The following is a 27998-nucleotide window of genomic DNA, read 5'->3' on the forward strand; positions in this document are numbered from 1 at the left end:
TCCGGGACCGGTAACCTCACATACCAATTCTTTGGCTATTCTGGGATAGAAATTACATTCCAAGCTCATAGAGATCAGGCCATGGTGTGTCACAGGGCTCAGCGGGAGGGGCACTGTTCTGTGGGCAGCGGGGGGTGCTCTCCCTTGGCAGTCTGTGCTACTCCCCAGAATCAACAGCATTTCAGGGGCAAAGAGTTAAAAACGGATGATGCAATCTCATCACACTTTCCATTCCACTGGTATCGCTGCAGCCTAAACGTTACCAAAGTTAGACATTTTTAAATCAGCAGCCCCACATAACTTGCAGCGAAGAGTTTCAAAAGAGCTGGCTGAGGAGCTCACTGGAAGTTAATGCTGATTGTCAACAGACCTTGCAGCACTGGGGAAGTTCCAGAAGAACACGAATGTTGTGCCAGTTTTTACAAAGGATAAACAGGATGACCGAGGTAGTTCGAGGCCTGTCAGTCTGACCTCAATCCAGGACAAGTTAATGGAGTGGCTGATTTAAAAATCAGATCTGCAGAGTCTGGCTTCGGTGGTGGGCGATGGAGAGTGCACCTGTCCCACCTGCCTAACCTGTGCTGGCACATCCCTCCCTTTCCACCGCCCGTCCCGCAGTATGTGACAACAATGCCCCAGCAGCATGACCTCCCTCCAGCCTCATTTTCTGCCTTGATTCAGATCCTGCCAGGCCAGGGCCTGTACCCAGCTCCGGGGTGGGGTCAGTGTGTGAGCACCCTGACTCGTTAGCCCTACGTGGGGGAGGAGAAGCACAAGAATATCACAGAATTGATGACAAATGACCCCTGATCCTTTGTAATTCAAAGTAAAGTCCTCGCGGGGCTAAACGTCTGTTGTGTGCGGCGTGTTTCCCACACACTTGGAATATTCTGTCCAGGGTGAGCAGTGTTCCAAGGAGATCACCACCTGGGGACGGTGCCACCCTGTGCCAGGAGCAGCAGCTAACCTGTGTTGGTGCCTGTGAGTGGCTTGGACCCCAGCCCTACCCTTCCCCTGGCTGTGCCTACTCCAGCCCGTGTCACTGGAGGTCAGGGAGCCCTGGGCCCCCATTGCTCTGAGCATTGGGAAATTCCCAGCCCAATGCACCACGGGGAAGGAGCTCCAGACCCCACTCCCCGTCCAAGGACAGCCCCCCATGGGCAGAGGGCTCCAGCCTCCTCCCAGGACAGAGGGCTGCAGCTCCCCACCCCCGTGGGAGGGATTCCCAGCCACGTGCATGGACGCAATGGAGACATTTCCCAGCGGTCCCCATGCGGCAGGTTGCCAGCCATGACTTTCTGGGGCAGTTTTCCCCCCAGCTCTTCAGCACCCAGGCTGGGGAGTGGGCCCATGATGTGCACTCAGGGAGGGGGACTTTGATCAGGTAACATTGCGGTGGCCACAGGCTCAGAGATCTATTGGGAAATGGTTTTTCCTGCACCACCCTCAGCCAGCGAGTGGTGCCTGCTGGTTTTTACCAAGAAAAGGATCATAACTTTTCCCCTTGGGGCAGCTGTCTCCTCCCCTGCCCATTAGAGCTGGATTTTCACCCCCTCCCAATCACCAAGGAATCGAAGCTGAGCCCCACTTACCGGGGAAGCATTTACAGGGGTCACTTTGACACTTATTTCTTTGCTAGGGAAACCAAAAAGTCCCAAAAGCCAGTGACAAAATCGCTAAATTGGCAGCACTGCGAGCGTTTAGCAGTCCCACTTCCTCCTTCCTGGTTTTATTTATATGGCAACAGAACCTTTTACCTGATTTAAATTTCTTTTGTAAGGTCCAACTCTGCTTGGCTTTGGGCAGTTCTCAATGCATCAGCTGTCATTGGCAGAGGAGTTTCTGATGCCTTTGATCTCAACCCAGGGATGTCTCCAGCTGGCCAGTCCCACCACTGAGGAGACCCAGCCTCAGCTCTGAGCTTTTCCACTCTCCCTTCCTAGGAGCCAAGGTCCAGTTGAAAAAAGTTTTTCCTTTGCACAAATTGACGAGCAGCAGCATCTCTGTGTCTCGTGTCCGAGCTGGATATTAAATTCCATGGGAGCTTTCTGCTCTGCAAAGGAACGAATGACCAATCAGAGGGGTCAGGGCCACCTCCCGCTGTGACAAGAAGCAATGTGCTCCCCTCTGGATGCCGCTGCGAGCTCATGGCAGGCTGGGAAGGGAGGTTGGCGGAGTTCATTCCAGGGTGGGGAAAGAAAGAATCTGCCAGTATCCCGGTGCCCCAGGGAAGATCTGACCCCCCCACACACACATTATTACACCACGGATGTGCTGGAGATATGACAGCAAAAGGGACTGTGTGAATTGTCACGGTGGGGAATGAACCATCATCTATAGCAGTGGGGCTCGAACAAACCCTCGGAGTGCAACCCCCTCAATAAATTAAACACTTTTTAATACATTTAACGCCAATATCAATGCTGGATGCAAAGCAGGGCTTGGGGGGGAGACCGATAGCTCACAACCCCCCATGTAATGACCTCGCGACACCCTGAGGGGTCCCGACCCCCAGTTTGAGAACCCCTGATCTACAGCGGCCTCCCCAACTCTGCCCCATCAGCCGTCCCCTCTGATTCACTCTCTTCCTCACCTCCAAGTCTCCCCCAGGCCTTTCAGATATCTGTGGCCTCTTTGTGGGGGTTCCACACCCCGTTCCCTGGATCTGGTGTGGGGGCGCAGGTCCACCCTCTCCTCTGGGCTCCAGCCCCCCAGACCCATTAACCAGCAAGCAGGGGCTGCTGAGACAGCCGCTCCCCACTCACCAGGCCCACCACTAAACCCCACCAACTTCTTCTTGGGCCTGTCCTCGCCCCCAGCCGCCCAGCTCAATTCCCCCAATGAACCCCTCCCCAGGTTCTCTCCAAACCTGCCTCTCCCACAACCCCCCCCCCGACTTTATTCCCCACTGAACCCCTCACACCCCTGCTTTTGTTCCTCCTCAAGTCTGTCCCCAGTGGCCAGGAAGGGGAACTGCTGACAGGTCTCCAGGCTGGGGGTGGCTGGCCCTGTGGGGATCAGGGCTAAGGACCTTCTGGGAACAGTGTGGACCCGCCTCCTCCCATGTGACCCCGCCCCCATTCAAACTCTCTCACACAAACCCCGCCCCCTCTAACATGACCTCACCCCACATGCCCGGTGCAGACGGTCACACTGCAGGAGGGGGCATTTTTAAGAGAGCACTGTCCAGCCCCCACCAGCATGACCTCATATGCACGGTGCGTAGGAGGTCACGGCGGAGGGGGCGGGGTCATGTGCTCCTGAAATAGCCCCGCCTCCCCAGTCGACACCGGATAAAACCAGGGCGGGTTTTGTGCCGGTCCGGCCCGGGGACAAACCTTGGGATACGAGACCGGCTGGCGAGGGGCTCCGCAGTCAGGACTCCCACTCGGGGTGCTCCAGGCACCACTCGCAGGCGTTCTGGAACATGCGCAGCCAGGGCGAGACCTCCATGGTACGGCGCCAGTCGGGCGGCATCCAGGCCCACTGCCAGGGCAGGACGCAGCGCTCAGGGTGGGGCATCATGGCCAAATGGCGCCCGTCGGGCGAGCAGAGCCCGGCGATGCCCAGCGGGGAGCCGTTGGGGTTCAGGGGGTACTCCTGGGTGGGCTGGCCCTGGTCATCCACGTAGCGCAGCGGGGCCAAGCCCCCCGATGTCACTGCAGCCAGCACCTCGGGTGAGCGGAACCGCATCCGACCTGGGGCAGGAGAAAAGAAGGGGTGAGATGGGCAGAGAGCCCCAGCGGGACACCCCCCACAACAGGCCCACCGCCTCCATACCCCGATGTTGCCTCGGGAGTGTGAAACCGCATGCGAGCTGGGGAGGGCGCGGGAGGGAGACAGATAAAGCCCCCCGCACATTCTCTCACTGTCATGATGGCCAGCAGGGCAGAGAGTGGGGAGCCCAGTTGCTTGCCCTGTACAGCAACGGGGGTTCTCCCGGTTGTGCGGAGCCCGACGTGCTCCACTTGAGCTGGGCAGGCCCTTCACGTGCTGAGACGGGGGGATTTTCCTTAGCTGTGGCCAGCGCCTGCGCCCTTCTCCTCCTGCACCGGACCGAGGCCCTGAGCACAGAGCTCTCCAGTTCCTTCTCCTTGGCAAACACCCTCTGGGGGAAGGACCCGCGGGGGGGACGGGCGGGGGGGACACACACTCAGGAATCGCCCTCTCCAAGAGCTCCAGCTACTGTACGAGCCAGGGAACCAGACTCCAAAAGAGAGACAGCCCGGAGCCGACCTGCCATAACCGTCCAGGGACGGGTCGAGCAGGCAGGACGCAGCCTGAAATTCACTGCAAGTCTCTACGAGGAGCTCGCTTCCCCTCTCCTACGTCTCGTTCTCTGCAGAGGGGACACTAAGGCTCATCAGACATCCAGAGAGTGGAGCTCTCTGGTGGCACGTGGCTTTGGCTAGAAGGCAGGTGTGCCGAAGCTGGAATATTTGGCAATCTTTTGGAAGCCACTGTGTGCCTCAGTTTCCCCTGTTTGCTGCTTTGTGACCCAGTGGGGTGGGAAAGGGCTGTTTGCTCTTGGGACCGGCTGAGGAACATAGGTGGGGGTGTCACCGAGCTGTAGGAGCCTTAGCCCCTGTATCAATGGAGCATCTCAGAAGATGACGGCAAATACAATGGCCCGGACAGCGACACCAAGCTACCAACAACCCAGAGGGAGATGGACCCCTCCACCTCTCCTCGGGGAGGCTACACAGCATTTCCCCAGCCGGAGAACAAAGGACGGGACAGGTTGGTGGAGGGGAGAAAATAAGAGTCGGGGGCTGGAAGGAGTCGGGGCTCTCAGCTAGAGCCAGACAGAGAGACAGACGGAGCTTGAGCCCAGGGGTTCACCACAGCCTGGCTGGGCTCTGGGCTGACCAGGATGGACGATGCTTTAACTTCAGTGCTCGATGCTACCTGGAGGCTTGCATATGCTGTGTCCTGGCTAGCAAACCCCGCTGTGTGAGTGTCACTGCAAATCCAGGGACAAGTCTCCCTCGGGGGCGGCCCCCCTCAGTGGGACTCGCTGACTGGAGCTCATGGGGTGAAGCAGGGGGGCTGAAGGCCCACGGGTCCAGCCTAAGGAGGTGGAGAAGTGGTGTGGCTTGCCCTAGGGGCGTCTGGCACACTGACAGGCCTCCTAGAGACCGCTCCAAAAATGGGCCATAGCACCGACCCTGTGGACCCAGGACACCAGGCGATGGATGACCTGCTTCAGGTGGACTTCCAAGAGCATCCCAGGGGCTTCGGGAAGCTGTATCCCTGTGGAGACCGTCCACGCAGGGTCGGCCACCAGGGCCTCGGTCTCGGACTCCATGGAGATCCCGCGTCAGGGGAGCTTTCCACACCAGAGGGGAGGCTCTGGGAAAGAGATGGAACAGGCAGCCCAGTGGAAGGTGCCGAGCTGCCTCACACGCCCTTCTGGAGCTGAGGGACAATCCTGACGTCTTCAGAGAGGAGCCAGCACCGTGCAGCTGGGAACGCAGAACTCTCGGGGGCAGCGGACGATGCTGGTACCCCCCGGAGAATCTCCTCCATTTTCCTGCCCAGTCTCGGAGCCCGCTGTCCATCCAAATGCCACGCTGCCAGGGGGAGAGATGCTGGGGTGGGGTGGGGGACCCCGGCTCAGCCCTAGGTCAGGTGAGGTCGGAGCTGGCTGCAGATGGACGCAGACGAAGCCACCTGGTGAATGCCGGTGGGTCAGATCTGCCTCGGCTGCGTGGCATCCCCGCTGAAGTGCCGGCCTCGGGCTGCTGGGAGCAGGAGGTCGGGTATTTCTCGTTCACAGAGAAGGGCCCGTGAGCTCGGTGAGAGACGCCCCAAACCGCTGAGTGGCGGGGCTCCCGCTCGTGGTCTCTGGAGAAGCGTCTGCAGAGGCTCTGCCAGGGTGAGCTGCACCCCGGAAGGGGCAGCACCGAGATGGGGAGGCGGGGGCGGTGCCCCCGTTCTAGAGACCGACAGCCTCTCTGCACAGCAGGGACGCGGTCGGCATCAGGCTGTCCAGCATGACAGGAAGGTGAAGGTTCCAGGCAGGCGGCAGGCAGCGTTGCCCAACCTCACGCCCCGCACGCCGGTCTGAAAGGCGGAGAGGCGGGACTCTGTAGGGACCGGGCACCTTGGGCTACAGGCTGGTTCAGACGGGCGCCCCAGCCCAGCAGCTTCGCTGCTAGACCGAAACGCCCGTTATCCAATGTGTGTTCCCCAGATAGGTGCTGACACACGGGGACAGGTCACCCCAGAACCGTCGCTTTCTCAAGCTGAAGAGCTCAAGCTCCTGGAGTCTCTCCTTCTACGGCAGGTTTTCTGACCCTGCCCCTGGCTCCTCGCTGACCCCTCTGCAATCGACTCAGGCCTTCTTGAGCTGAGGGCACCAGAACTGGATGCCAGGATCCCAGCAATGGTCGCACCAGAGTCCAATCCAGAGGCACCTCTCTCGAGGTGCCCCCCGTTTGCTGAAGGGGACCCCAATGCTCGGAAAGGAGCTTTTCCGCCACTGACGGTTAAGCACGAACAATTTACCCTCCCCCACCCCCACCACGTCGGCTGGAGGACCCGTCTCCGACCACGGGTGCTGCAAAGGAACCGGAGAGACGGTCGGGCCGCACCATGCTCCACGCTCTTGGGGAGCAGCTTGAGGGGGAGAAGGGGGCAGGTACGGCCCAGCGGAGCCTGCTGGGGAAAAGCCTTCCCGTCTCAGGCGCACGGACACCTCGAGAGCAACACACACAGGACCATGGCTCGACGGAGAGACACACCCGACGGGGGGGGAGTCCAGGGCAAGGACCCCTCCCACCATATTAGGGAAGGACCCCCAGCCACTCCTCTGGGGTAGGACGCAGAGGCTGGTTATACAGGGACCCCTCACCCAGCGCTGGGGTGGGGCGCGGAGCTGTGTATACGGGACAGAGCGAGCAGCCCCCCAGAGCTGTTACCTTCTCCGTGAGCCACCCAGATTCCCAGGGTGGAGCCAGCCATGCCCCGCAGCATCACCGCTGGGCTCTGCTCGATGGCCAGCGCCACGAAACGCGACTCGAACCGGCCCGAAATGTTGGGGGCCAGCAGCACCCCGGGACGGACGGCCCCACCTGCGGACAGACAGGCTGAGTGAGCCCTGCCCTAGACTCCCCCACCCAGACAGCTCCCCAAACCCTCCAGCCCACCAACAGGCCCCTCCCCCCAGCCCCACTCACCCGGGGGGTCGCTCGTGGGGCTCTCGCCCCCCACCCAGCCCAGCAGCGCCATCAGCTGGCAGCCGTTGCAGACACCCAGGCTGAACGTGTCCCTGCGCCGGTGAAAGGCCTCAAACTGGGCTCGCGCCCGGGGGTTGAAGGTCACCGAAGCTGCCCAGCCTGGGGACAAAAAGGCACACTGGGGGTCAATCACCTGGGGGGAATGGGGCGCGGGGCCTTTCCCTTCTAGGGGCCACTGGCTCCAACCTGGCCCCCGACGGGGACTGGCTGGCTCAGAGGGGTGGGGAACGGGGCTCGGAGCCTGTCCCTTCTAGGGGGTGCCGGCTTCCAGCTAGCCCCAGGGTGGGGACACGCTGGCTCGGTGGGGGGTGAGGGGAGTGGACACGCTGGCTCGGCGGGGGATGTGGGGGAGACACGCTGGCTGGGCAGGGGGTGAGGGGAGTTGACACGCTGGCTGGGCGGGGGGCGAGGGGAGTGGACACGCTGGCTGGGCGGGGGGCGAGGGGAGTGGACACGCTGGCTGGGCGGGGGGCGAGGGGAGTGGACACGCTGGCTGGGCGGGGGGCGAAGGGGAGTGGACACGCTGGCTGGGCGGGGGGCGAAGGGGAGTGGACACGCTGGCTGGGCGGGGGGCGAAGGGGAGTGGACACGCTGGCTGGGCGGGGGGCGAGGGGAGTGGACACGCTGGCTGGGCGGGGGGCGAGGGGAGTTGACACGCTGGCTGGGCGGGGGGCGAAGGGGAGTGGACACGCTGGCTGGGCGGGGGGCGAGGGGAGTGGACACGCTGGCTGGGCGGGGGGCGAGGTGAGGAGGGCACTGGCTGGGTCGGGAGGTGAGGGGGGCACTGGCTGGGTCGGGAGGTGAGGGGGGCACTGGCTGGGTCCCGGGCAGGGGTCTCACCTTTGGCAGACCCTAGGACGTCCGCGTAGCTGAAGCCCCCCACAAAGACCAGGCCCCGGAACGACTCCAGAGTCACCTCCCCTGTGTACAGGTCCTGCATGGTCACGTCCCAGGCCTGGGGAGAGAGGCAGGTGGGGCCGAGGGGTTAGAGTCGGGGGGGGGGGGGACAGGACTCCAGGGTTCGGAGTGGGGGTGGGGAGGTCTCACCTGGAACCCCGCCATGATGAAGGCTGCCACCATCTCGCGGTCCCCGTTGCTGCCCTCCTCGCGCAGGATGGCCACGCGCGGGCCCGGCTGGGCTGGGGGCAAAGGTGGGGTTAGAGACCAGGGCCTGCTGGGCTCAGTGCACCCCCACTGGCAGAGACCCCCCCCCTCCTGCCACGGGGACCTGGGGACACCCCTGCCCACACACCCCTCCCTCCCAGAGAGCTCCTTTCTCCACAGCGATCTGGGGACACCCCTCCCACACACCCCTCCTCCCCCCAGTGAGCCCCTCCCCCCGGGGCCCCGGCCCTCACCCATCTGGCTCAGCAGCGGGGGCTCAATCTTGGGGTCGAAGGTCAGGGTGAAGCTGGGGCCCTGGCGCTGTGCCAGCCCCCTCTCCTCCTGCTCCACGCAGTGGGGTGACGCTTGCAGCCGCTCCAGCTGGACACTCGTGGCCTCCCAGAGGGCGCGCAGGTCACCCACGGGCCGCACCAGCTCCTCCTGCCCGTTCACCCGCAGCCACACCTAGGGGGCACGCAGGGGGTGGGCCGGGGGACTGCAGCACTGGTGCCCCGCACTCCCGACCCGCAGCCCCTGCTAGCCCAGCCCTGGGCTTCCCCCCGGCTCTGCCGGGTGCCCCCTCAATCCCGACCCGCAGCCCCTGCTAGCCCAGCCCTGAGCTTCCCCCCGGCTCTGCCGGGTGCCCCGCACTCCCGACCCGCAGCCCCTGCTAGCCCAGCCCTGAGCTTCCCCCCCAGCTCTGCCGGGTGCCCCTCACTCCCGACCCGCAGCCCCTGCTAGCCCAGCCCTGGGCTTCCCCCCAGCTCTGCCGGGTGCCCCTCACTCCCGACCCGCAGCCCCTGCTAGCCCAGCCCTGGGCTCCCCCTGGCTCTGCCGGGTGCCCCGCACTCCCGACCCGCAGCCCCTGCTAGCCCAGCCCTGGGCTTCCCCCCGGCTCTGCCGGGTGCCCCTCACTCCCGACCCGCAGCCCCTGCTAGCCCAGCCCTGGGCTTCCCCCCGGCTCTGCCGGGTGCCCCCTCAATCCCGACCCGCAGCCCCTGCTAGCCCAGCCCTGAGCTTCCCCCCGGCTCTGCCGGGTGCCCCTCACTCCCAACCCGCAGCCCCTGCTAGCCCAGCCCTGGGCTTCCCCCCGGCTCTGCCGGGTGCCCCGCACTCCCGACCCGCAGCCCCTGCTAGCCCAGCCCTGGGCTCCCCCCAGCTCTGCCGGGTGCCCCGCACTCCCGACCCGCAGCCTCTGCTAGCCCAGCCCTGGGCTTCCCCCCAGCTCTGCCGGGTGCCCCTCACTCCCGACCCGCAGCCCCTGCTAGCCCAGCCCTGGGCTTCCCCCAGCTCTGCCGGGTGCCCCACACTCCCGACCCGCAGCCCCTGCTAGCCCAGCCCTGGGCTCCCCCCAGCTCTGCCGGGTGCCCCTCACTCCCGACCCGCAGCCCCTGCTAGCCCAGCCCTGGGCTTCCCCCCGGCTCTGCCGGGTGCCCCGCACTCCCGACCCGCAGCCCCTGCTAGCCCAGCCCTGAGCTTCCCCCCCAGCTCTGCCGGGTGCCCCGCACTCCCGACCCGCAGCCCCTGCTAGCCCAGCCCTGAGCTTCCCCCCGGCTCTGCCGGGTGCCCCCTCAATCCCGACCCGCAGCCCCTGCTAGCCCAGCCCTGGGCTTCCCCCAGCTCTGCCGGGTGCCCCTCACTCCCGACCCGCAGCCCCTGCTAGCCCAGCCCTGAGCTTCCCCCCCAGCTCTGCCGGGTGCCCCTCACTCCCGACCCGCAGCCCCTGCTAGCCCAGCCCTGGGCTCCCCCCAGCTCTGCCGGGTGCCCCTCAATCCCGACCCGCAGCCCCTGCTAGCCCAGCCCTGGGCTTCCCCCAGCTCTGCCGGGTGCCCCACACTCCCGACCCGCAGCCCCTGCTAGCCCAGCCCTGGGCTTCCCCCCAGCTCTGCCGGGTGCCCCGCACTCCCGACCCGCAGCCCCTGCTAGCCCAGCCCTGGGCTTCCCCCCGGCTCTGCCGGGTGCCCCCTCACTCCCGACCCGCAGCCCCTGCTAGCCCAGCCCTGGGCTCCCCCCAGCTCTGCCGGGTGCCCCGCACTCCCGACCCGCAGCCTCTGCTAGCCCAGCCCTGGGCTCCCCCCAGCTCTGCCGGGTGCCCTGCACTCCCGACCCGCAGCCCCTGCTAGCCCAGCCCTGGGCTTCCCCCCAGCTCTGCCGGGTGCCCCTCACTCCCGACCCGCAGCCCCTGCTAGCCCAGCCCTGGGCTTCCCCCCGGCTCTGCCGGGTGCCCCCTCACTCCCGACCCGCAGCCCCTGCTAGCCCAGCCCTGGGCTCCCCCCGGCTCTGCCGGGTGCCCCGCACTCCCGACCCGCAGCCCCTGCTAGCCCAGCCCTGAGCTTCCCCCCCAGCTCTGCTGGGTGCCCCTCACTCCCAACCCGCAGCCCCTGCTAGCCCAGCCCTGGGCTTCCCCCAGCTCTGCCGGGTGCCCCTCACTCCCGACCCGCAGCCCCTGCTAGCCCAGCCCAACCCTGCCCGCCCCCAGCTCTGCAGCGCCCCCCAGTCCTGACCTGCAGCCCCTGCTACCTGCCCTCTGCTCCCCCCAGCTCTCCGGTGCCCCTCAATCCCAACCCACAGCCCCACTCACCGTGGCCTGGGGGCCCAGGGGTCCCGTGTGCCCGATGGGCAGGCACCGCACTCCAGCCTCCTCGTACCGTCTGCAGACGTCTCCTGCCACAGCGCTGGGCACCTCCAGCACCAGGCCCAGCTCCTCGGCAAACAGCACCTCCAGGGCTGGGGGGGAGGGGAGTCAGCTTGGGGGGGAGAACTGGGGGATCGGGGGGGGGGCCGTGTGAGGTGGTTGGTGAGGTTGGCCTTGTGGGGGAGGGATCGAGGCTCTCACCACTGGGCTACGGGAGGGCTCAGGACAGAGGTTTGGGGAGGGGTTATGGGACAGGATCCCCCATTCGCCGCCGGGCTATGGGGTTCAGGGCGGGGATTTGGGGAGGGGGTTTGTGGTCGGGCTTTCCATTCACCGCTGGGCTGTGGGGCTCGGGACACGGGTTCGGGGCGAAGTCCCCCATTTACCCCCAGGTTGTGGGGTTCGGGGCAGGGCCCCCCACTCACCGCTGGCCCCCGGTGCCACCAGCTCGGCCTGCAGCCCACAGTTCCCGGCGAAGGCCATCTCCAGCAGGCAGGTCACCAGCCCCCCGTCACTCACGTCATGCCCTGCGCTCACCACCGACTCTGGGGGGACAGCACCGGGTGGGACAGGTCCCCCCCAGCATCCCAGCTCCCCCCCAGCCCCAAGGGGCACCCAGGCCAGCTTCACTCCACCCCCCCAGCCCCGCCCCTCAGACCCTGGGGGTGCCCACATCCAGCTCCTCCCCCAGCCCCAGGGGCACCCTCCAGGCATGGGGAGGCCACGTGGCCAGCCCCCCTCACACCTCCCCCAGAGCAGGGCTCACCCCCCCCAGCAGGGACGGACAGACGGACGGACACACCTTGCAGCAATTGCTGGGTGACGCGGAAGCAGGCTGCCAGGCTGTCCGGGTTCTCCAGGTCTGGGCAGCGATCCCCCAGCTGGGCGTAGCACTGCGCCAGGGCACTGCCCCCCAGCCGGTGCCGCTCGGGGCATAGCTCCACGTACAGTAGGGCCCCTGCAGGGCAAGAGAGATGGGGTCAGAGCCAGACAACAGGGTCCCCGAGCCAGCCAGTCCCTGGCCTGTGGCACATCAGAGCCAGCGCCCCCGAGAGGGGAAAGGCCCCATGCCCCACCCCTCTGAGCCAGCCAGTCCGTGCCCTGGGGCCAGATGGGAGCTGGTGCCCCCTAAAAGGGAAAGAGCCTGTGCCCCATTCCCCACTCCTCTGAGCCAACCAGCCCCCGCCCCTCACCTTTGCCATCGGGGCACTTGAGGTCAGGTGTGACGGTGGCCGTGATGTCCGGACACACGGCGTAGGCGGAGACGACCAATGTCCCTGTGGGGAGATGGGATGGGGTCAGTGGGGAGTCCAGCTAGCCTAGGGGGGTGGGGAAGCGGGGGAAAGAGCCAGTCTGGGGGGCCAGGATAGCTTGGAAGGCCGGGATTGGGGATTCCCGGGGGCCAGAAAGCCAGGGCACCTGCAGGGGATGAATTGGGGACCCTTTACGGGGTGGACAGGGGAGTGAGGACTGGCTACAGTGGGGGCAGAGGGGGCATGGGGCAGTAGCTTTGGGGATGGACATGGGGCGGCCCTGGTGCGCACACCCCTCTAACAGAGGAGGTTTGTGGGAGATGAGGCATCTGGTGGTGTGCCTCAGTTTCCCTATGGACAGATGCCCGGCCTGCTGAGCGTGGAGAGGTTACGTAGCTGGCATGGGACGAGGGAGGGTGGAGGCCTGTCAGAGGGGGACCCGGGGACTCATGGGGGCTGGAGACAGCGGAGCGAGGGGGCCCACAGAATCTGGGATGGGGGGCTGCTGGGGCAGGGCGAAGGGGCAGAGCCCACCCCCCACACTCACCGGGCGCCATGATGATGTCCGTGCCCACGCGGGCCGCCATGCTGAGCGAGTCCTTGCCCCCGTCCACGGCCACCCCCAGCTGGGCCATGACGGCGCACATGGCCCTACAGGCGTCCACCAGCGCCGCGCCCTCGCCCGCCTGCTTGGCCGCCCACATCCAGTTCCCGCTGCACTTCACGTCCTGGGGGGAGAGGGGGGTCAGCCACGGGGCCCCGGCCAGCCCCATGCCTCCTGCACTGCCCCATAGCCCCCCCACACCGCCCCACAGCCCCCACATCCAGTTCCCGCTGCACTTCACGTCCTGGGGGGAGAGGGGGGTCAGCCATTGGGCCCCCATACAGCCCCATTCCCCCCCCCCCACTGCCCCATGGCCGCCCCACAGCCCCCACAACCAGTGCCCACTGCATTTCACATCCTGGGGACAGAGAGGGGTCAGCCATGGTCCGCTGACAGCCCCACAACCACCCCACTGCACCACAGCCCCCCCAGTTCCTGCTGCACTTCACGTCCCAGAGGGGAAGGGGGGAGAGAATCAGCCACATGAGCCCACAACCCCATACCCCCCGCCCCCAGCCAGGTCCAGTTGCACTTCATATCCTGGGAAGAAAGCGGGGTGAGACACGGGACCCCCATACAGCCCCAATCCCCCCCGCACACACACGCAGCCCCATGGGCCCCCTCCACCTCCAATACCCACTGCACTTCACATCCGGGGGGAGGGGGGGCGGGGGGTCAAGAGGAGGAGGATTAGCCATAGGGGGGAAAATGTCAGACACAGACAAGCCCTTCCCCACTCAGCCCCCCCTAGCCTGTCCCCTCCCCAAGCAGACCCCCCATGGCTCACAGGGCGACTCACCCGCAGGTCGGTGACGCGGGCAAAGACCAGGTTGGTGAGCGCCTCACCCACGGCCAGCCGGGCCCCCGCGCCCGGGTCGATCAGTCCCTTGAGTGGCTGCTCCCCGAGGGCCGTGGCTGCCCCCACCGTCTCAAAGGGGGACAGAGCCACCACGGCAACGTCGGCCAAGGGGGTGTGCAGGGGACCCACGCACTGCTGCTGGGCCACCAGCCCCGTCACCGACCGGTCCACCTGCCACAGGGACACACGGCTCAGGGCAACAGTACCCCTCTGGGGTGAGGTGGGGGAGCAGAGAGCTGGGGCTAGGGGTCAGGGGGCATTACCCCCTACAGGACAACAACAGAGACGTGGGGTCAGGGGGTGCAGCACACTTTCCCCTCCGGGAGGGCAGACACACAGGATCAGGAGGTGTGGGGATATGGCCACTCAGGGGGCAGAGATACAGTGCCAGGGGGCACGAGGCACTCACCCTCTGGCATGGGAGGGCAGAGACAGGGTGTGACATTATTGACATAATCTGTAACCGTATAGATCACTGTTGCAACCACTGTTCTATATGGACAGCAAATATTGTACAGAGATTGTCGTGTAAGGTGTCTACGGGAAGGCGATGGTTGGCTGGTCAGGATAATGCTATCTGTGTGTGTGTATCATTTTTGTAGTTGAAGTTATGAATATTGGCTCTGTGCTGTCTGCAGTTCAAACTTGTGCTCTGCTTCTGGGGGACACCCCAGACAGTTTGGGGTCAGCTCTGCCTAGCCTGCTGGATGGCCCATTAAGGACCATCAGAGATATGAGTGACCCACTGAGAGAAGGCAGACACGCCTGGGGACTCAGCCAGGCAGGCAGGGACCTGCCTAGGGACTGACCCCTGAGGTGTTTCCAGGCCATGGGCTGGACAGCTTGTCTTTGGGACAAAGAAAGAGACCACACGGCAAGAGACTATGAAGAGCTGTTGCAGCTCCCCCATCTGGTCTTCAATTCTGCTTCCGACCTCTGGAGGGCCCCTCCCAGCTGGGGATGTTCTCCAGAGACGGGATTTGAACCTGCAGCTTATTCCATCCCTGCTACAAGCCTGAACCAAGAACTTGGCCATGACTGGATGGAATTGAGTCCATGTAACCAATTCTGGCTCTCATCTCTATCTTGTTTCCTTTTATGAATAAACCTTTAGATTTTAGATTCTAAAGGATTGGCCACAGCGTGATTTGTGGGTAAGATCTGATTTGTACATTGACCTGGGTCTGGGGCTTGGTCCTTTGGGATCGAGGGAACCTTTTTTCTTTTACTGGAGTATTGGTTTTCATAACCATCTGTCCCCATGACGAGTGGCACTGGGGGGGATACTGGGAAACTGGAGTGTCTAGGGGAATTGCTTGTGTGACTTGTGGTTAGCCAGTGGGGTAAAACCAAAGTCCTCTCTGGCTGGCTGGCTGTCTTTGCCTTGGTGTGCCCAGAAACCCCAGCCTGGGGCTGTAACTGCCCAGCTAAGCAATTTGCCCTGAGTTGGCACTCTCGGTTGGGTCCCGCCCGAACCAGCATCGTTCCACAGGGTTGGGGGCACTACCCTCTGAATCGTCACGAGCTCACTTGGGTCACACCCTCGGGGGGGGGGGGGCAGGGTACCTTGTTGGTCAGGTAGCGTTTGCTGGCCACGGCTGGCAGCCGCAGGACCCGCTCCAGGGCGTCCCCCACACTCAGCCCAGGGGGCAGGCACAGGCGGTGGAGGGCTGGGCTGTTGTGGGACAAGACAAATTCCTGGAGAAAAGATGGGACATTCATGAGTTAATCCAGCAGGGGACGCTGTGGGGAGCAAGCGGGGGGCACTGTCTATGGGGGAAGCTCCCGACTACTCCAGCCCTGGCCTCTCTCAGCAGGGAACGCCGTGGGGGGACAGGGTGGGGGCACTGTCTATGGGGGGAGCTCCCCGCTACTCCGGCCCCGGCTTCTCCCAGAAGGGGGCGCCGTAGGGGAGAGGCTGGGGGTGCCGTCTGTTGGGGGAGCTGCTGGCTCCTTCAGCCCCAGCCTCTCCCAGATGGGGCGCCGTGGGGGGGCAGTCTGGGGGGATCTGTGGGTGCGACCCCAGGGCCCCCCCCGTACCTTTTGTGGCATCTTGCCCAGCACCCACTCCAGCTGCAGGTCGACCGGCGTCTTCTTCCCACTGGGCTTCACTGGCGACACGTCCGTCACTGGGGCCTCCAGGTCGTCCACCAGCACAATCTGAGGGGGGGTAACCCATGGGGGGGTGTCAGTGACGAGTCACAGCCCCCCCAATCTATGCCCCGGTGCGCTGGGGTGTGGAGGGCCAGGGGGCCCAGCGGTTAGCACCCCACCCTCCAACCCCGCAGAGATGCCTGCTTCCTTCCCCTGGGCTGAGCGTTTGGGCTTTGCCCAAGGGGCTGGAATGAGAGGCTGGGGCGGGGCCGGGGCAGCTGCCTGGCCAAGGGTTCTCCAACCGGAGGGGACACCCTGGGGAAGGCGGCCCGCCCCACTGCCAACCCCCTCTTACCCCAACCAGCCCATGCCCACCCCGCCCTCTCCAGTGTCGGCACCCCCTTCTCCCCACCTCCAGGCCCCATCTCTGCTACCAGGGTCCCCATCCCAGCCTTTGTGCTACACCCCCCTTTCCTCTCCACAGAGCCCCCCAGTGCCCCTCCCCAGTCCCAGCCAACCCCACCCCCGGCACCGCTCCAGAGACCCAGCCCTGCACGCCTAGAGACCCATCCTCACCCCCATGCCCCTGGCTCAAACCCCGCATGCACAAATCCCCCAATGACCCAGGGCCCCACGATTAGTCCCCACCCACTGAGCCCTGATGCCCTGTCTCCCCATGTGAGCCACTCCCCACGTATGAGCCCTACCACCCTACCCCTGCAGTCCGAGCACCTCCCCCCCACGAACCCCATCAGGCCTAGCCACCCGTGCCCTGCTGCCCCACAGAACCGACACCCCTCCAGTAGCCCGTGTGTCCCGTCTGCCCGGTGCAAGCTCCCCCTCCCCGGGGCTCAGCCCACCCTTCCCCACAAGAGTCCTGGCCCCACCTCCCCCACAGCCCAACCCCCTCCCACCAGTGCCAGTCCAGGCCCTGCTTCCCCCCACACTCCTGGACTCAGGCCTGGCCCCCCCCTTTCCCACACATGAATCCCAGTGATCCCCCAGGCTCAGCTCACACCAGGCCGCCCCTCCCCCAGACTCAAGTCCTGGCCCCGGGCCCCATGGAGTGGGGAGTATTAACCTGGTAACGGTGCATGGGAGTTTTACTAGTTTACTGTCTTCTGCTAACCCGGGGCGTGCCTCCGTTTCCCTGGGATGCTGCACCAATACGAGATGGGGATGGGAAAGAAGTGGGGGACTTCCCTGAGGGACGACACTGGACGGCCAGCAGGTAAAGGCTGGCGGCTGCCCTTCGTAACCTGAGCCCAGGTGACCTCTTCTGCCCGGGGAACTGGACAGAGGCTGGAGGAGGGGCTGGGGGGGTGGCTGGGTGAGGCAGCAGGAAGGGGAGTGAGGTTAGGTGGTGGGAGGCCCAGAACCCAGGTCTGTACCTACAAGCTCTGGCTTGGGCTGTGATCCTGTCGGCTAATAAACCTTCTGTGTTCCTGGCTGGCTGAGAGGCAGAGTGAATGGCAGGAAGTGGGGGGTGCAGGGGCCTGACTGCCCCACACTCCGTGACACTCCCACGTGCCAGTCCCCCCTCAGCTGCCTGTCCCTAGGCTCAAGTCATCATCACATGCAGCTCCCGGCTGCCCGTCCCTCGGCCCGGTGCCCCCAGCCGCCCCGCCAGCCACAGCCCTGGCCCGGCTCCCCCACACCGGCGCCCGTACCCGTCCGTCCCCGGCGATGGTGCCCACGACGTTCACGGGGCAGCGTTCGCGCTGGCCCAGGTGTTGCAGCAGCGCGGCATCGGTGGGGCGCAGCAGGAGGGCGTTGGACTCCTGGTACTCGGCCCCCCAGATCTCCAGCACGCTCAGCGTGGGGTCACCCAGCTGGGAGGTACATGGGTGTCAGGGAGGGGGGAGGGGAGGAGGTTGGAGGCCTGGCGCAGGGTCCCACACACCCAGAAGGGGCCAGAGGGGGAGGGATGTGGGGGGTCCCACATACTCAGGAGTGATGGACAGGGGTGGGGTCAGGGGCTGAGAGCAGCCCTATGGTGAGGCCGGGGGCTGGGGGGAAATCAGGGGTCCCACACACCCTGGAGCCGCCAGCGGGGGGCCGGGAGCATCCCTGCTTGGCAGCCCCACACCACAGCACTGCTGGGGGCAGGGTTGCAGCCAGCCCCATGGGGGTGAGTCGAATATTGAACTGAATATTGGGGATGGGGGGGCTACGGCTGGGCCCAGCCTCAGAGAGGGGAGACTCCTGGTACTTTGCGGGGGGTTGTAGCCCCACCCCTACTATGGAGTGGAGGAGCCATGGGGTCACGCCCAGCTACCCTGAAACTGGGACAGGCCCACACACCTGGGAGTGGCTGGTATGATGGGGCAGGCTGGGAGGGGAGGGGGTCCCCACACACCTGGGAGCAGTTGGCGTGGGGGGCAGAGGGGTAGGGGGTCCCCACATACCTGGAAACGGCTGGCGTAGATCACAGCCCCGGCTGGGTCACTCAGCTCCTTCAGCACGTTCCCTGGAGCGAGACAGGAAGAGTCACCCACTGCTGGGGCACTGGGCCCCCCCACTACGCCCCACCCAGGCACTGATCCCCCACCCCACCACCCTGGAACCACTGCCCCCCCCCCGGCCCTGCCCCCCCTCACCGTTGCCCCCGGCCCCCTGGTCGTGGAGGCTGCAGATGGGGTTGGCCTTCCCTGTCTCCACGCAGCCCCGCAGCACCCGGTTCATCTTCTGCTCCATCTCGGGGTCCCCCCGCTGCACCGCCCCGAAATCCAGGTCGCTGGCGTTGTCACCCTGCACCTGACGGGAGATGGGGGGGGGGGAGTCACCTGATACAAATCTTCTGATACAGCCTTGTGACGAAGTGGGACTGTTCTTAATGTTTCCTCTGAATAGTGTGGGGGTGCCTCAGTTTCCCCTAGGCGGTTCTTAAGTATCTAGGGGATGGGGTAAGGGTGTAGGATCACTGCAGAGCCCTAGAGGGCAGGTGTGGGCAGGGGTCTGGACACAAGGAATGGCCGACACCCTGTTTCCTGGCCACTGATGGCCTGGGCCCCTCCCCCCGGCAAGGTGAGAGCTAAAGGGCTGGAGAACAAAGGAATCCGGTGACCTCCTGGCCGGGGACAGGGACAAACCCCAGAGCAGGGGGGGCTGGAGGGTTTTTCAGTTTGGGGCTGGCTGGGGACATGCAGTGAAGGGCAGACGGGGTTGTCTGGCTCACTGCCCCCAAAATGGACCCAGCTGAGGGGTCCTGTTCTCTGCACCTACAAGCTCTGTGTTAAACCATGTTCCTGTCGTCTAATAAACCTTCTGTTTTACTGGCTGGCTGAGAGTCCCGTCTGACTGCGGAGTTGGGGGGCAGGACCCTCTGGCTTCCCCAGGAGCCCTGCCTGAGCGGACTGGCTGTGGGAAGCGCACGGAGGGGCAGAGGAGGCTGAATGCTCCGAGGTCAGACCCAGAAAGGTGGAGCCGGGTGAGCTGTGTGTCCTGCAGACAGGCTGCTCCCAGAAAGGCGACTGCCCCAGAGTCCTGCCCGGCTTCATGGGGAGCAGTTCCAGAGCATCGCCCAGGGACTCCGTGACAAGCCTCAACCCCCCCAAGCCTAATCCTCCCAGCAGCACCCCCAAATCCAGCACGCCGGTATTGTCCCCCTGCTTCTGGGGGGGACAGGGCTCAATCGAACACAGCCCCAATGCCCCTGCTCTCAGGCTGGGGGGAGCATGTGGGGCACTGCCCAGGCAGTGCTGGACACAGAGGACTGTGGGCCTCGTTGGGAAGTGAGTTGGGGGCATCCTGGGGGTCACATAGGGATAGGAGGCCGGGGAGGCCCCACTACAGACATGGTGGGTGAGGACTGCATGGGCCCCACTGTTGGAGGGGGTATGTGGCAGGGTGGGGGTAACACAGGGCCAGAGCTGAGGGGGGCAGGCCCCACTGTGGGAGGGGGCCAAGTAGGCTGCACTGTGGCTTGTGGGGGGGTGACAAGGGGGCAGGGCTGTATGGGGGCAGTGGGCGGGTGTCCCTGGGGGGTAAAATAGGGGGAGTCATGTCAGGGATGTAAGTCGAGCAGTATGGGCAGTGGGTGGGGCTCTACTGACCCTCCATCCCCCCAGCGCCCACAGGGAAACCCCCCGTCCCTGCCCCCCAGGTCACCTCCTCACTCACCTGGATGGAGGAGGCTGAACTCCCCCCAACTCCGATCCGGTACACAGGGCCCCCCACTTTCACCACCTGCATCCCTGGAGGGAGAGCGAATAGTAAGACCCCACAAAACCCACCCCAGCCCCATGGCAAGGCGCTGCCTCTCCCTCACCCCCCTTCGCAAAGAGGGGGAAGCCCTGGGGCCAGATGGCTGCTCCCAGTCAACGTGGGGTCTGGGTAGGGTGACCAGACAGCAAGTGTGAAAAATTGGGATGGGGGTGAGGGGTAATAGGAGCCTATATAAGAAAAAGCCCCCAAAAATCAGGACGGTCCCTAGAAAATCGGGACATCTGGTCACCCTAGATCTGGGGGAGGCAGGGCAGGGAGGTTCTTAGGCTGTGGGGGAACTGCACTATGTGGGGGGAGGGGGCAGAGGGGGTTTGCCAGGGAGTGGCACAGAGTGGGGGGGTACTTACCAGGCTCGGGGGGCTCCTTGTGCACATGAATGTCCTCCATGGCGCCGATCCCCCCGCTGAACATGATGGGCTTGATCCATTCGCGCCGCTGCCCGTTGGGGAGCTGCTGGCCGAAGGAACGGGCGAACCCTGCCCGAGATTGGCGGGGCGCGGGGGTTAGAGCAGAGACACCCCTCCAGCCTCTCCCCACTGGGCACCACAGCCCTTTAGTGCTTGGCATTTCTCCTGCTCAGGTTGTTATATCCCCCCCACCAGAGCAAGACGCATCCCCTTCCTCTGCTGCCCAGTGTTCCCCAAGGCCGCCCTAGAGCCGGATGCGTCCCCCCTGCCAGGCGCTCCCCAACCCCACCCCAGAGCCAGGCACATCCTCCCTGCCAGGCGCTCCCCAAGCCCGCCGCGTCCCCAACCATCGAAGGACAGACTAGAACCCACAGCCTCCTGGCCGCCCCAGAAGGGCGGGCGAGGGACAGGCAGGTGCCCCTTCTTAGGGGGGAGCAACAGGGCAGCTGATGGGGTGACTCTCGGGAACAGGCCCCTGTGAAGATTCAGCTCAGCCCCCACCCGCCAGGATGGGTCCCCACAAGCCCCCAGAACGGCCCCTCCAACACTCACCAGCCAGGACAGGTTCCCCAAACTTATTGCCGTAGTCAGAGGCCCCATCGCTGGCCCTGAGGGCCACGTGCAGGGGATGGGCGTAGTTCCTGGGGTAGGGCAATGCCGGGTCCTCCCAGGGCATAGGGTAGCCTGGGGGCAGGGAGAGACGGTCAGGGGGTGCCAGCCTGGATGCCAGGCTCCCCAACCCCAAGGGGCGCAAAAGGCAGCCGGACAGCTCAGCTGGCGGCAGGAAGGACGTCTTCTGAACCCAGGCGAAGCCGGGGACTGGACGAGCCGCAGCGCCCTGGGACCGGGACCAGGACCAGAGCAGGGAGCCCAGCAGGCAGTGCCCCATGGGGACGGCGGGAGGGGAGACGGAGGGGGTGGGGAGTAACCCAGGGAAGACCCTGCCTCACAACCGCAGGGTTAGAAGGAGATTGATGGGGGGGGTGTGTGTGAATCCTTCTGAGTCAGCAAACAGACCCCCCCGCAAGCCAGGTGACCCTGGGGTGGGTGCAGGGAGCATGGAAAGCCAGGCACTGTGGCAGAGCCATGCAGGTCCCGGGTACGCTCCGGTCGCAGCCCTTGGGGAGCAGGCTAGGCACAGAGGAGGGCGGCTATGGCTAGGCACGCAGGCGGGGGGGCGGGGCGGGGAGTGTCTCGTTATCTGGGGTGTGAAGATGAGGTCAAGGGAGGTCCAAGGGTGGGAAGTGGAGGGTCCTGTGGCTCATGGCCAGGTGGAGGAGGGGCTCACGGTTTGGGGGAAGAGTGTCCTGGGGCCTGGTCCCAGGGGCAGGAGGGCCCCGTGACTTAGGTTGGGGGCAGGGTGGGCCTGAGGAAGGGGTCCCAGGGCCTGGCAGAGGAAGGGGAGGAGGAGGTGGTGGAGGGGGGCTGTGGCTGGGGGGAAGTGGGGCCCCCCTACTCTCACCAGGGATGTGCAGGTTTCCGAAGCTGTACCCCGCCGTGCCGGCGATGACGTGGGCCCCACGCCCTGTGCACTGCACGTCCCGGATCCGCCCGCCTGTTCCCGTTGCGGCGCCGCTGAATGGGGCCACCCCTGGGGAGCACACGGGGGTGAGAGCGAGGAGACACCCCTCCTAGGTACCCCCCAAAACACACACCCCAGAGTGCCAGGCCCACAGCTGCCCCACACAGGAGGCCCCTGCACCTCATGGCCTGGGGCATGCGCACGGAGAGCAGGGAACGCGTGTAGCATCCACCCCTCCACAGCCCATAACCCCATGTACTGCCACCCGCCCCCCCCACAGACCCCTGACCCATTGACACCCTCTCACCCCCCCCACATTCACTCTGTCCCCCAGGGATTTCCCCCAATGTCCCCCCTGCAGACTGCCACACAACCCCCTGGCCACGCCCCCACACCACCCCATGGATAGAAGCCCCCCATACATATATATTCCCCTGCACACACACACACAGCCCTCCTGCCCCCCGCACTGACCCGTGGGGAAGTTGTGGGTCTCTGCAGTGAAGATGACATGCCGGGTCGACTTTCTCTTCTCGAAGCGGCTGGGGCGGGATGGGTCGCGGGGCCACAGGGAACACACGGCCCTGCCCCGGATGGCACTGCGGGGGGAGAACCAGCCACGGCCGTCAGCCATGGAGCCCCACCCCCATCCCTGCCCCAAGGGGGCGGGGGGAGAGCATCCCAGCCATGGCCACCAGCCACAAAGCCCCACCCCCATCCCTAGCCCAGAGGAAGTGAGAGTTTGAATCCAACCCTGGCCATGAGCTCGAGCCCCATTCCCATCCCCACGGATGGGGGTCCCAGGCAGGCACCTGCTGTTGTCCGAGAACTTGATGACGTTGTTGGGGTTGCTCTTCTCCTGGGTCCGCATGATGGACTCGAACAGCGACTCCGAGACCTCCTTCCCGTCCACCAGGAGGCGCCCTTTGAAGAACCAGTGTCGGCTGTGCTCGCTGGGGGGCAGGGATGGGGGGGTGAGACAGGCACATTAGGGGCCTTTCCCTCTAGATGGGCGTGGCTCCCATTCGGCCCCAGGGCAGGGACTGGCTGGCCAGAGGGGCAGGGAATGGGGCACGGGGCCTGTCTCCTCTAGGGGATGTTGACTCCGATCCAGCCGCAGGCCAGGGACTGGCTGGCTCAGAGGTGCTGGGAATGGGACATGGGGCCTCTCCCCTCGAGGGGGCGCCGGCTCCCATCCGGACCCAGGGCAGGGGACTGGCTGGCTCAGGGGACTGGCTGGCTCAGAGGTGCTGGGAATGGGACATGGGGCGTCTCCCCTCGAGGGGGCACCGGCTCCCATCCGGACCCAGGGCAGGGGACTGGCTGGCTGGGGGGACTCGGTGCCGGTACCTGTTGGACTGGGCCAGGTCGAAGCACTCCACGCTGGTCGGGTTGCGCCCGAATTTCTTGAAGAGCTCAGTGTAGAAATCCAGGTCCCAGGAGTCGAAGGCCAGGCCTGCGGGGGAAAGGGGGTTAGGGTGGAATGGGGGGCGGGCAGAGACCTTTGACCCCCAGCTCTCTCCGTGGTGGGCAGAACCCTCCCCCCACAGGACATCGGGGGGCTCGAACCCAGGCTGCTTGGGACATTGCGTCAGCCACAGCTCTCACCCCACCCCAGTCATTCATCTTGCAGAGTCCCAGCTTCAACCCCTGGGTGTCCATCTCCTCCCCCCCACACGCCCCACCCCAACCTCTGCAGTGTGCTCAGCCGCTCCCCACCCCCCCGCCACACCCAGCTCCCCATGCCCAGCCCCCCAAGCTTGACTCCCATGATACCCAACCACCCCCATTAGTCCAGGTACTCAGCACCCCCACCTCCCATACCCAGCTCCTGGTTGGCTCGCTCCAGCTCGGTGCGGCCCCCCCCCAACACATCCACATGCCAGGTGGGGGCAGGGCGGGTGGCCACGGCGAAGCTGCGGATTGGCTCCTCATAGCGCTGCTCCGTCATCCGGTCACTGAGCATCGCCACCAGGGCGGCCTCCTCAGGGGGTGCGGGGTGTCGGGCACACTGCCAGGGAGGATGGGGGTGAGAATGGGGAGCTGTCTCTCCTCCCCTTGGGTGAGAAAGGGGACCCAGCGCCCGCCCCGAGATGGTGATAACAGGAACCTCCTGCCCCTCCCCACTGTGGATAGGCACTGGGGGTGGAGGGGGGCCGAGAACAAGGATCACCCCCATCACCAGGAGCAGGAAGGGGAGACAGACAGACCAAGCCCCCCCGTACCCCCACCTGTAGATCTGGGCATCGGGGGGGGGGAGCAAGCGGCCCAGAAACTGCCTCCCACCCCAGAGCCCCATTAACCCCACAATGCCGGAACCTCCCCACCTGCAGGCCTCCCCACCCATCCCCCAGGGGTCATCCCCTCCGTTCCCAGGGGTCCCACATCCCCCCTCACCTGCAGCAGGTAGCGGCGGGAGCACTCGACACGGTCAACACAGCCCAGCCCCGCGGCCCGGCACACGGACACCACGTTGGTGGAGAACGCCGTGGAGAAGTTCAGCCTGCGCCAGGAAAGGGTTAACAGTCCCGGGAGACACAGCCCCAGCCCCACAGCTGCCCCTCCACTCCACAGCACCCTCCACTAAGCCTCTCACCCCGCTCCCTGCGGCACAGCGCCCCCTAGCCCTCACTGGGGCCAGCCCTGTCTGCCAGGGGAGAGCACCCCTTACTGAGCCCCTGGCCCGCTCCCTGCGGCACAGCACCCCCGATTCAACTCCCGGCCCCCAAGGCACGGAGCCCCCTGCTGAGCCCTGAGACGCACCGTGGCCCGATCTCCACCAGCAGGTCGGTGGGCCCTGGGCACAGGAAGGACTCCGTGGCAACGTCTCCGGATTCAAAGGGGCAGCCGAAGAGCCAGTGCAGCAGCTGGGTCTCCTGGGGATTGGGGGGCGACGCACCTGCAGGGGAGAAATGGGGCTGTGATACCCAGCAGGCAATGGGGCTGAGGGGTCCTGCCAGCTAGGGGAGCCCCCATGGGACATGATGCCCACTTCTGTTCCTAACGTTCTGTTTGCTTTTTGACGGCACGTCGAGGGGATGTTTTCAGAGAACTTGCCACAATGGCTCCGCGATCTCTTTCTTGAGTGGTAACAGCTAATTTAGACCCCGTCATTTTGTGTGCAGAGTTGGGGTGATGTTTTCCAGCGTGCATTACTTTGCATTTATCAACACTGAAATTCACCTGCCATTTTGATGCTCAGTCACCCACTTTAGGCCTTGCTGGAGCCCTGGGCTTAACTAACAGTGTGACCCAAAGGCTGTGAACCAGAGGAGGCCGGGCCTTGGCAAAACAACACCACACTAGGCATTGGCTATCCAAGAAAGCACAGGCCTGACCAGAGAGGATGGAACAAGAACACCCAGAGTTCTCAAGGAGCGACGTAAACACATTCCTAAGAGACGGGACAGGGACACGGCAACCCCCTCCGAAGATAAGGGGGGGCTGACAGGAGAATGGTTTGTTCAAAGCAGCAGGTACGAGGAGAAGGGTGGCAACTAACAACATCTGGAGCGAAATGCGTAACTTGTTTGTACCGAAGTCACCGGAACGGCCTCTTTGTCCAGCCGAGGGGACAGTGTCCGGACTGAGCTGGTACCATTGTCGGGGGCACAGCTGGGTTAGTGCACTTGTCACCACAGAGCCAGGGCACTAGTACTGGGCTTCGTCGACAAGACACCGACCCGACCGCCTTGGCCACTGAACCGAGCCGGTGGTCCTTCTCGCAGCTGAAGCGTGGGGGGCGGCGGGGCATGCGGGGCTACGTGCCCCCCCAGATTGCTCAATTACAGGATGTGTTTGGGCTCCCTCCCTGCTGAGCAGCTGAGCCACGAGCTGCCCCAGGCAGGGAGAGGCAGAGGAGCAGCTGGGAGTGCACCGAGGGGCTGCTGCTTTCCGGGAGAGGGGGGTGGACCATTGGATCATGGCCCTGCCCCGTCCACTCCCCCGGGGGCGCCAGGCTCTGGCCGCTGTCGGAAGACAGGACGCTGGGCTGGACGCACCTTTGGCTCTGACCCAGCCTGGCCGCTCTTCGGACGGGCCCCACCCTTTGGGGGTTCCAGGACCAGCTGCTCCAAGAAGCCTCGTTGCCCCCCCCGCCCGTACCTGTCCAGCTGACGCTGTAGCACAGCTCCCTGTACAGGGCGCGGACGCCCCCCAGCACCGCCTGGGCCGAGCGCAGCAGGGAGACAGGGACACCCTCCACCCCGGGGCGCTGGAAGTAGTGCAGCACCGCCATGGCGGGGTCCTGTGGGGGGGGGAGAACAGGGTCAGTGTCCAGCCAGAGGGCACCCCCCACTGTGCCCCCCCATACACCCCCCACAGCGCCCCCCCACACCACCGACAGCGCTCCCCCATACACCCCCCACTGCACCCCCCCATACACCCCCCACTGCACCCCCCCACACCACCCACAGCGCTCCCCCATACACCCCCCACAGCGCTCCCCCATACACCCCCCACTGCGCCCCCCCACACCCCCCACAGCGCTCCCCCATACACCCCCCACACCCCCCACTGCGCCCCCCATACACCCCCCACTGCGCCCCCCCACACCGCTCCCCCATACACCCCCCACTGCACCCCCCACACCACCCACAGCGCTCCCCCATACACCCCCCACTGCGCCCCCCCACACCACCCACAGAGACCCCCCACTGTAACCCCCACAGGACCCCTACACAGCCACACAGTGCCCCCCCACACCACCCACAGCGCCCCCCCATACACCACCCAGAGACCCCCCACAGCGCCCCCCATAGAGACCCCCCCACAGCGCCCCCCCCACACCACCCACAGAGACCCCCCACACCCTCCCGCGCCCCCACAAACCGCCCCCAGCGCCCCCCTACACCCCTCACAGAGACCCCCACTGTAACCCCCACAGCGCCCCCCCACACCACCCACAGAGCTCCCCCACACACCCCCCCACAGAGACCCCCCCACATCGCCCACCCCACAGAGCCCCCCATACACCCCCCACACCACCCACAGCGCCCCCCCCACACCCCTCACAGAGACCCCCACACAGCGCCCCCCCCACACCACCCACAGAGACCCCCACTGTAACCCCCACAGCGCCCCCCCACACCACCCACAGAGCTCCCCCACACACCCCTCACAGAGACCCCCCCACAGCGCTCCCCCACAGAGACCCCCCGCGCCCCCACAAACCGCCCCCAGCGCCCCCTTTGCCCCCCCGCGCGGCCAACCGACCTCATGGAACCAAACCCCGTTTTCCCGCCGCTGTGTCGTCGGGCCGGGGGCGGGGCCGGGGGCGGGGCTCCCCGGGGCCGGGGGCGGGGCTCCCCCGTGACTCCGCCCCCCCGCTGGGCGCGGGGAGCAGCGCGGCGGCCTTTGCGATCAGCCCCCCCACCCCCCCCGGCCGGAGGGGCCCCCCCGAAATCCCTCCCCACAGCATGGCCACGGCGTCTCCCCTGTACCCGGAATGGGGGGGTCACGGCGTCTCCCCGATACCCGGAATGGGGGGGTCACGGTGTCTCCCCTAGACCCGGACCGGGGGGGGGGGTCACGGCGTCTCCCCTGTACCCGGAATGGGGGGGTCACGGCGTCTCCCCGATACCCGGAACGGGGGGGTCACGGCGTCTCCCCGATACCCGGAATGGGGGGGGGTCACGGCGTCTCCCCTATACCCAGGCTGGGGGGGGGGTCACGGCATCTCCCCTATACCCGGAATGGGGGGGTCACGGCGTCTCCCCTGTACCCGGAATGGGGGGGGGTCACGGCGTCTCCCCGATACCCGGAATGGGGGGGTCACGGCGTCTCCCCTGTACCCGGAATGGGGGGGTCACGGCGTCTCCCCGATACCCGGAATGGGGGGGGTCACGGCGTCTCCCCGATACCCGGAATGGGGGGGGGGTCACGGCGTCTCCCCTGTACCCGGAATGGGGGGGCCACGGCGTCTCCCCTGTACCCAGGCTGGGGGGGGAGGTCACGGCGTCTCCCCGATACCCGGAGTGGGGGGCGGGGGGTCACGGCGTCTCCCCTGTACCCGGATGGGGGGGGCAGTCACTGCATCTCCCCTAGACCCGGG

General features: G+C 65.6%; 1 protein-coding gene across 2 annotated transcripts; it reads right to left on the reverse strand.

Annotated features, from left to right (window-relative positions):
- Positions 1-1362: 1362 nt before the first annotated feature.
- On the reverse strand, positions 1363-26183 carry LOC144258245 (phosphoribosylformylglycinamidine synthase-like). 2 transcript variants are annotated; one of them, XM_077806660.1, is made up of 29 exons: positions 26051-26183; positions 24710-24845; positions 24344-24449; positions 23771-23957; positions 23297-23402; positions 22759-22899; positions 22421-22545; positions 21887-22015; positions 20977-21108; positions 20365-20493; positions 19913-19986; positions 18391-18547; positions 18199-18260; positions 17461-17622; positions 15737-15856; positions 15263-15394; positions 13637-13867; positions 12781-12961; positions 12174-12257; positions 11783-11938; positions 11406-11525; positions 10927-11072; positions 8600-8810; positions 8289-8380; positions 8082-8196; positions 7182-7340; positions 6924-7076; positions 3339-3698; positions 1363-2053 (listed from the first exon to the last, which is right to left on the reverse strand). In XM_077806660.1, the coding sequence occupies exons 1-28, from the start codon at positions 26181-26183 to the stop codon at positions 3376-3378; spliced, it is 4002 nt and encodes a 1333-aa protein (XP_077662786.1). In that variant the 3' UTR covers positions 1363-2053; positions 3339-3375. The 2 variants fall into 2 exon arrangements, with proteins under 2 accessions (XP_077662786.1, XP_077662785.1); XM_077806659.1 differs by lacking the exon at positions 1363-2053 and having other exon boundaries at positions 2911-3698.
- Positions 26184-27998: the final 1815 nt, after the last annotated feature.

The sequence above is a fragment of the Eretmochelys imbricata genome, chromosome 28 (assembly GCF_965152235.1).
Source record: "Eretmochelys imbricata isolate rEreImb1 chromosome 28, rEreImb1.hap1, whole genome shotgun sequence".
NCBI classification, from domain to species: Eukaryota; Metazoa; Chordata; order Testudines; family Cheloniidae; genus Eretmochelys; species Eretmochelys imbricata.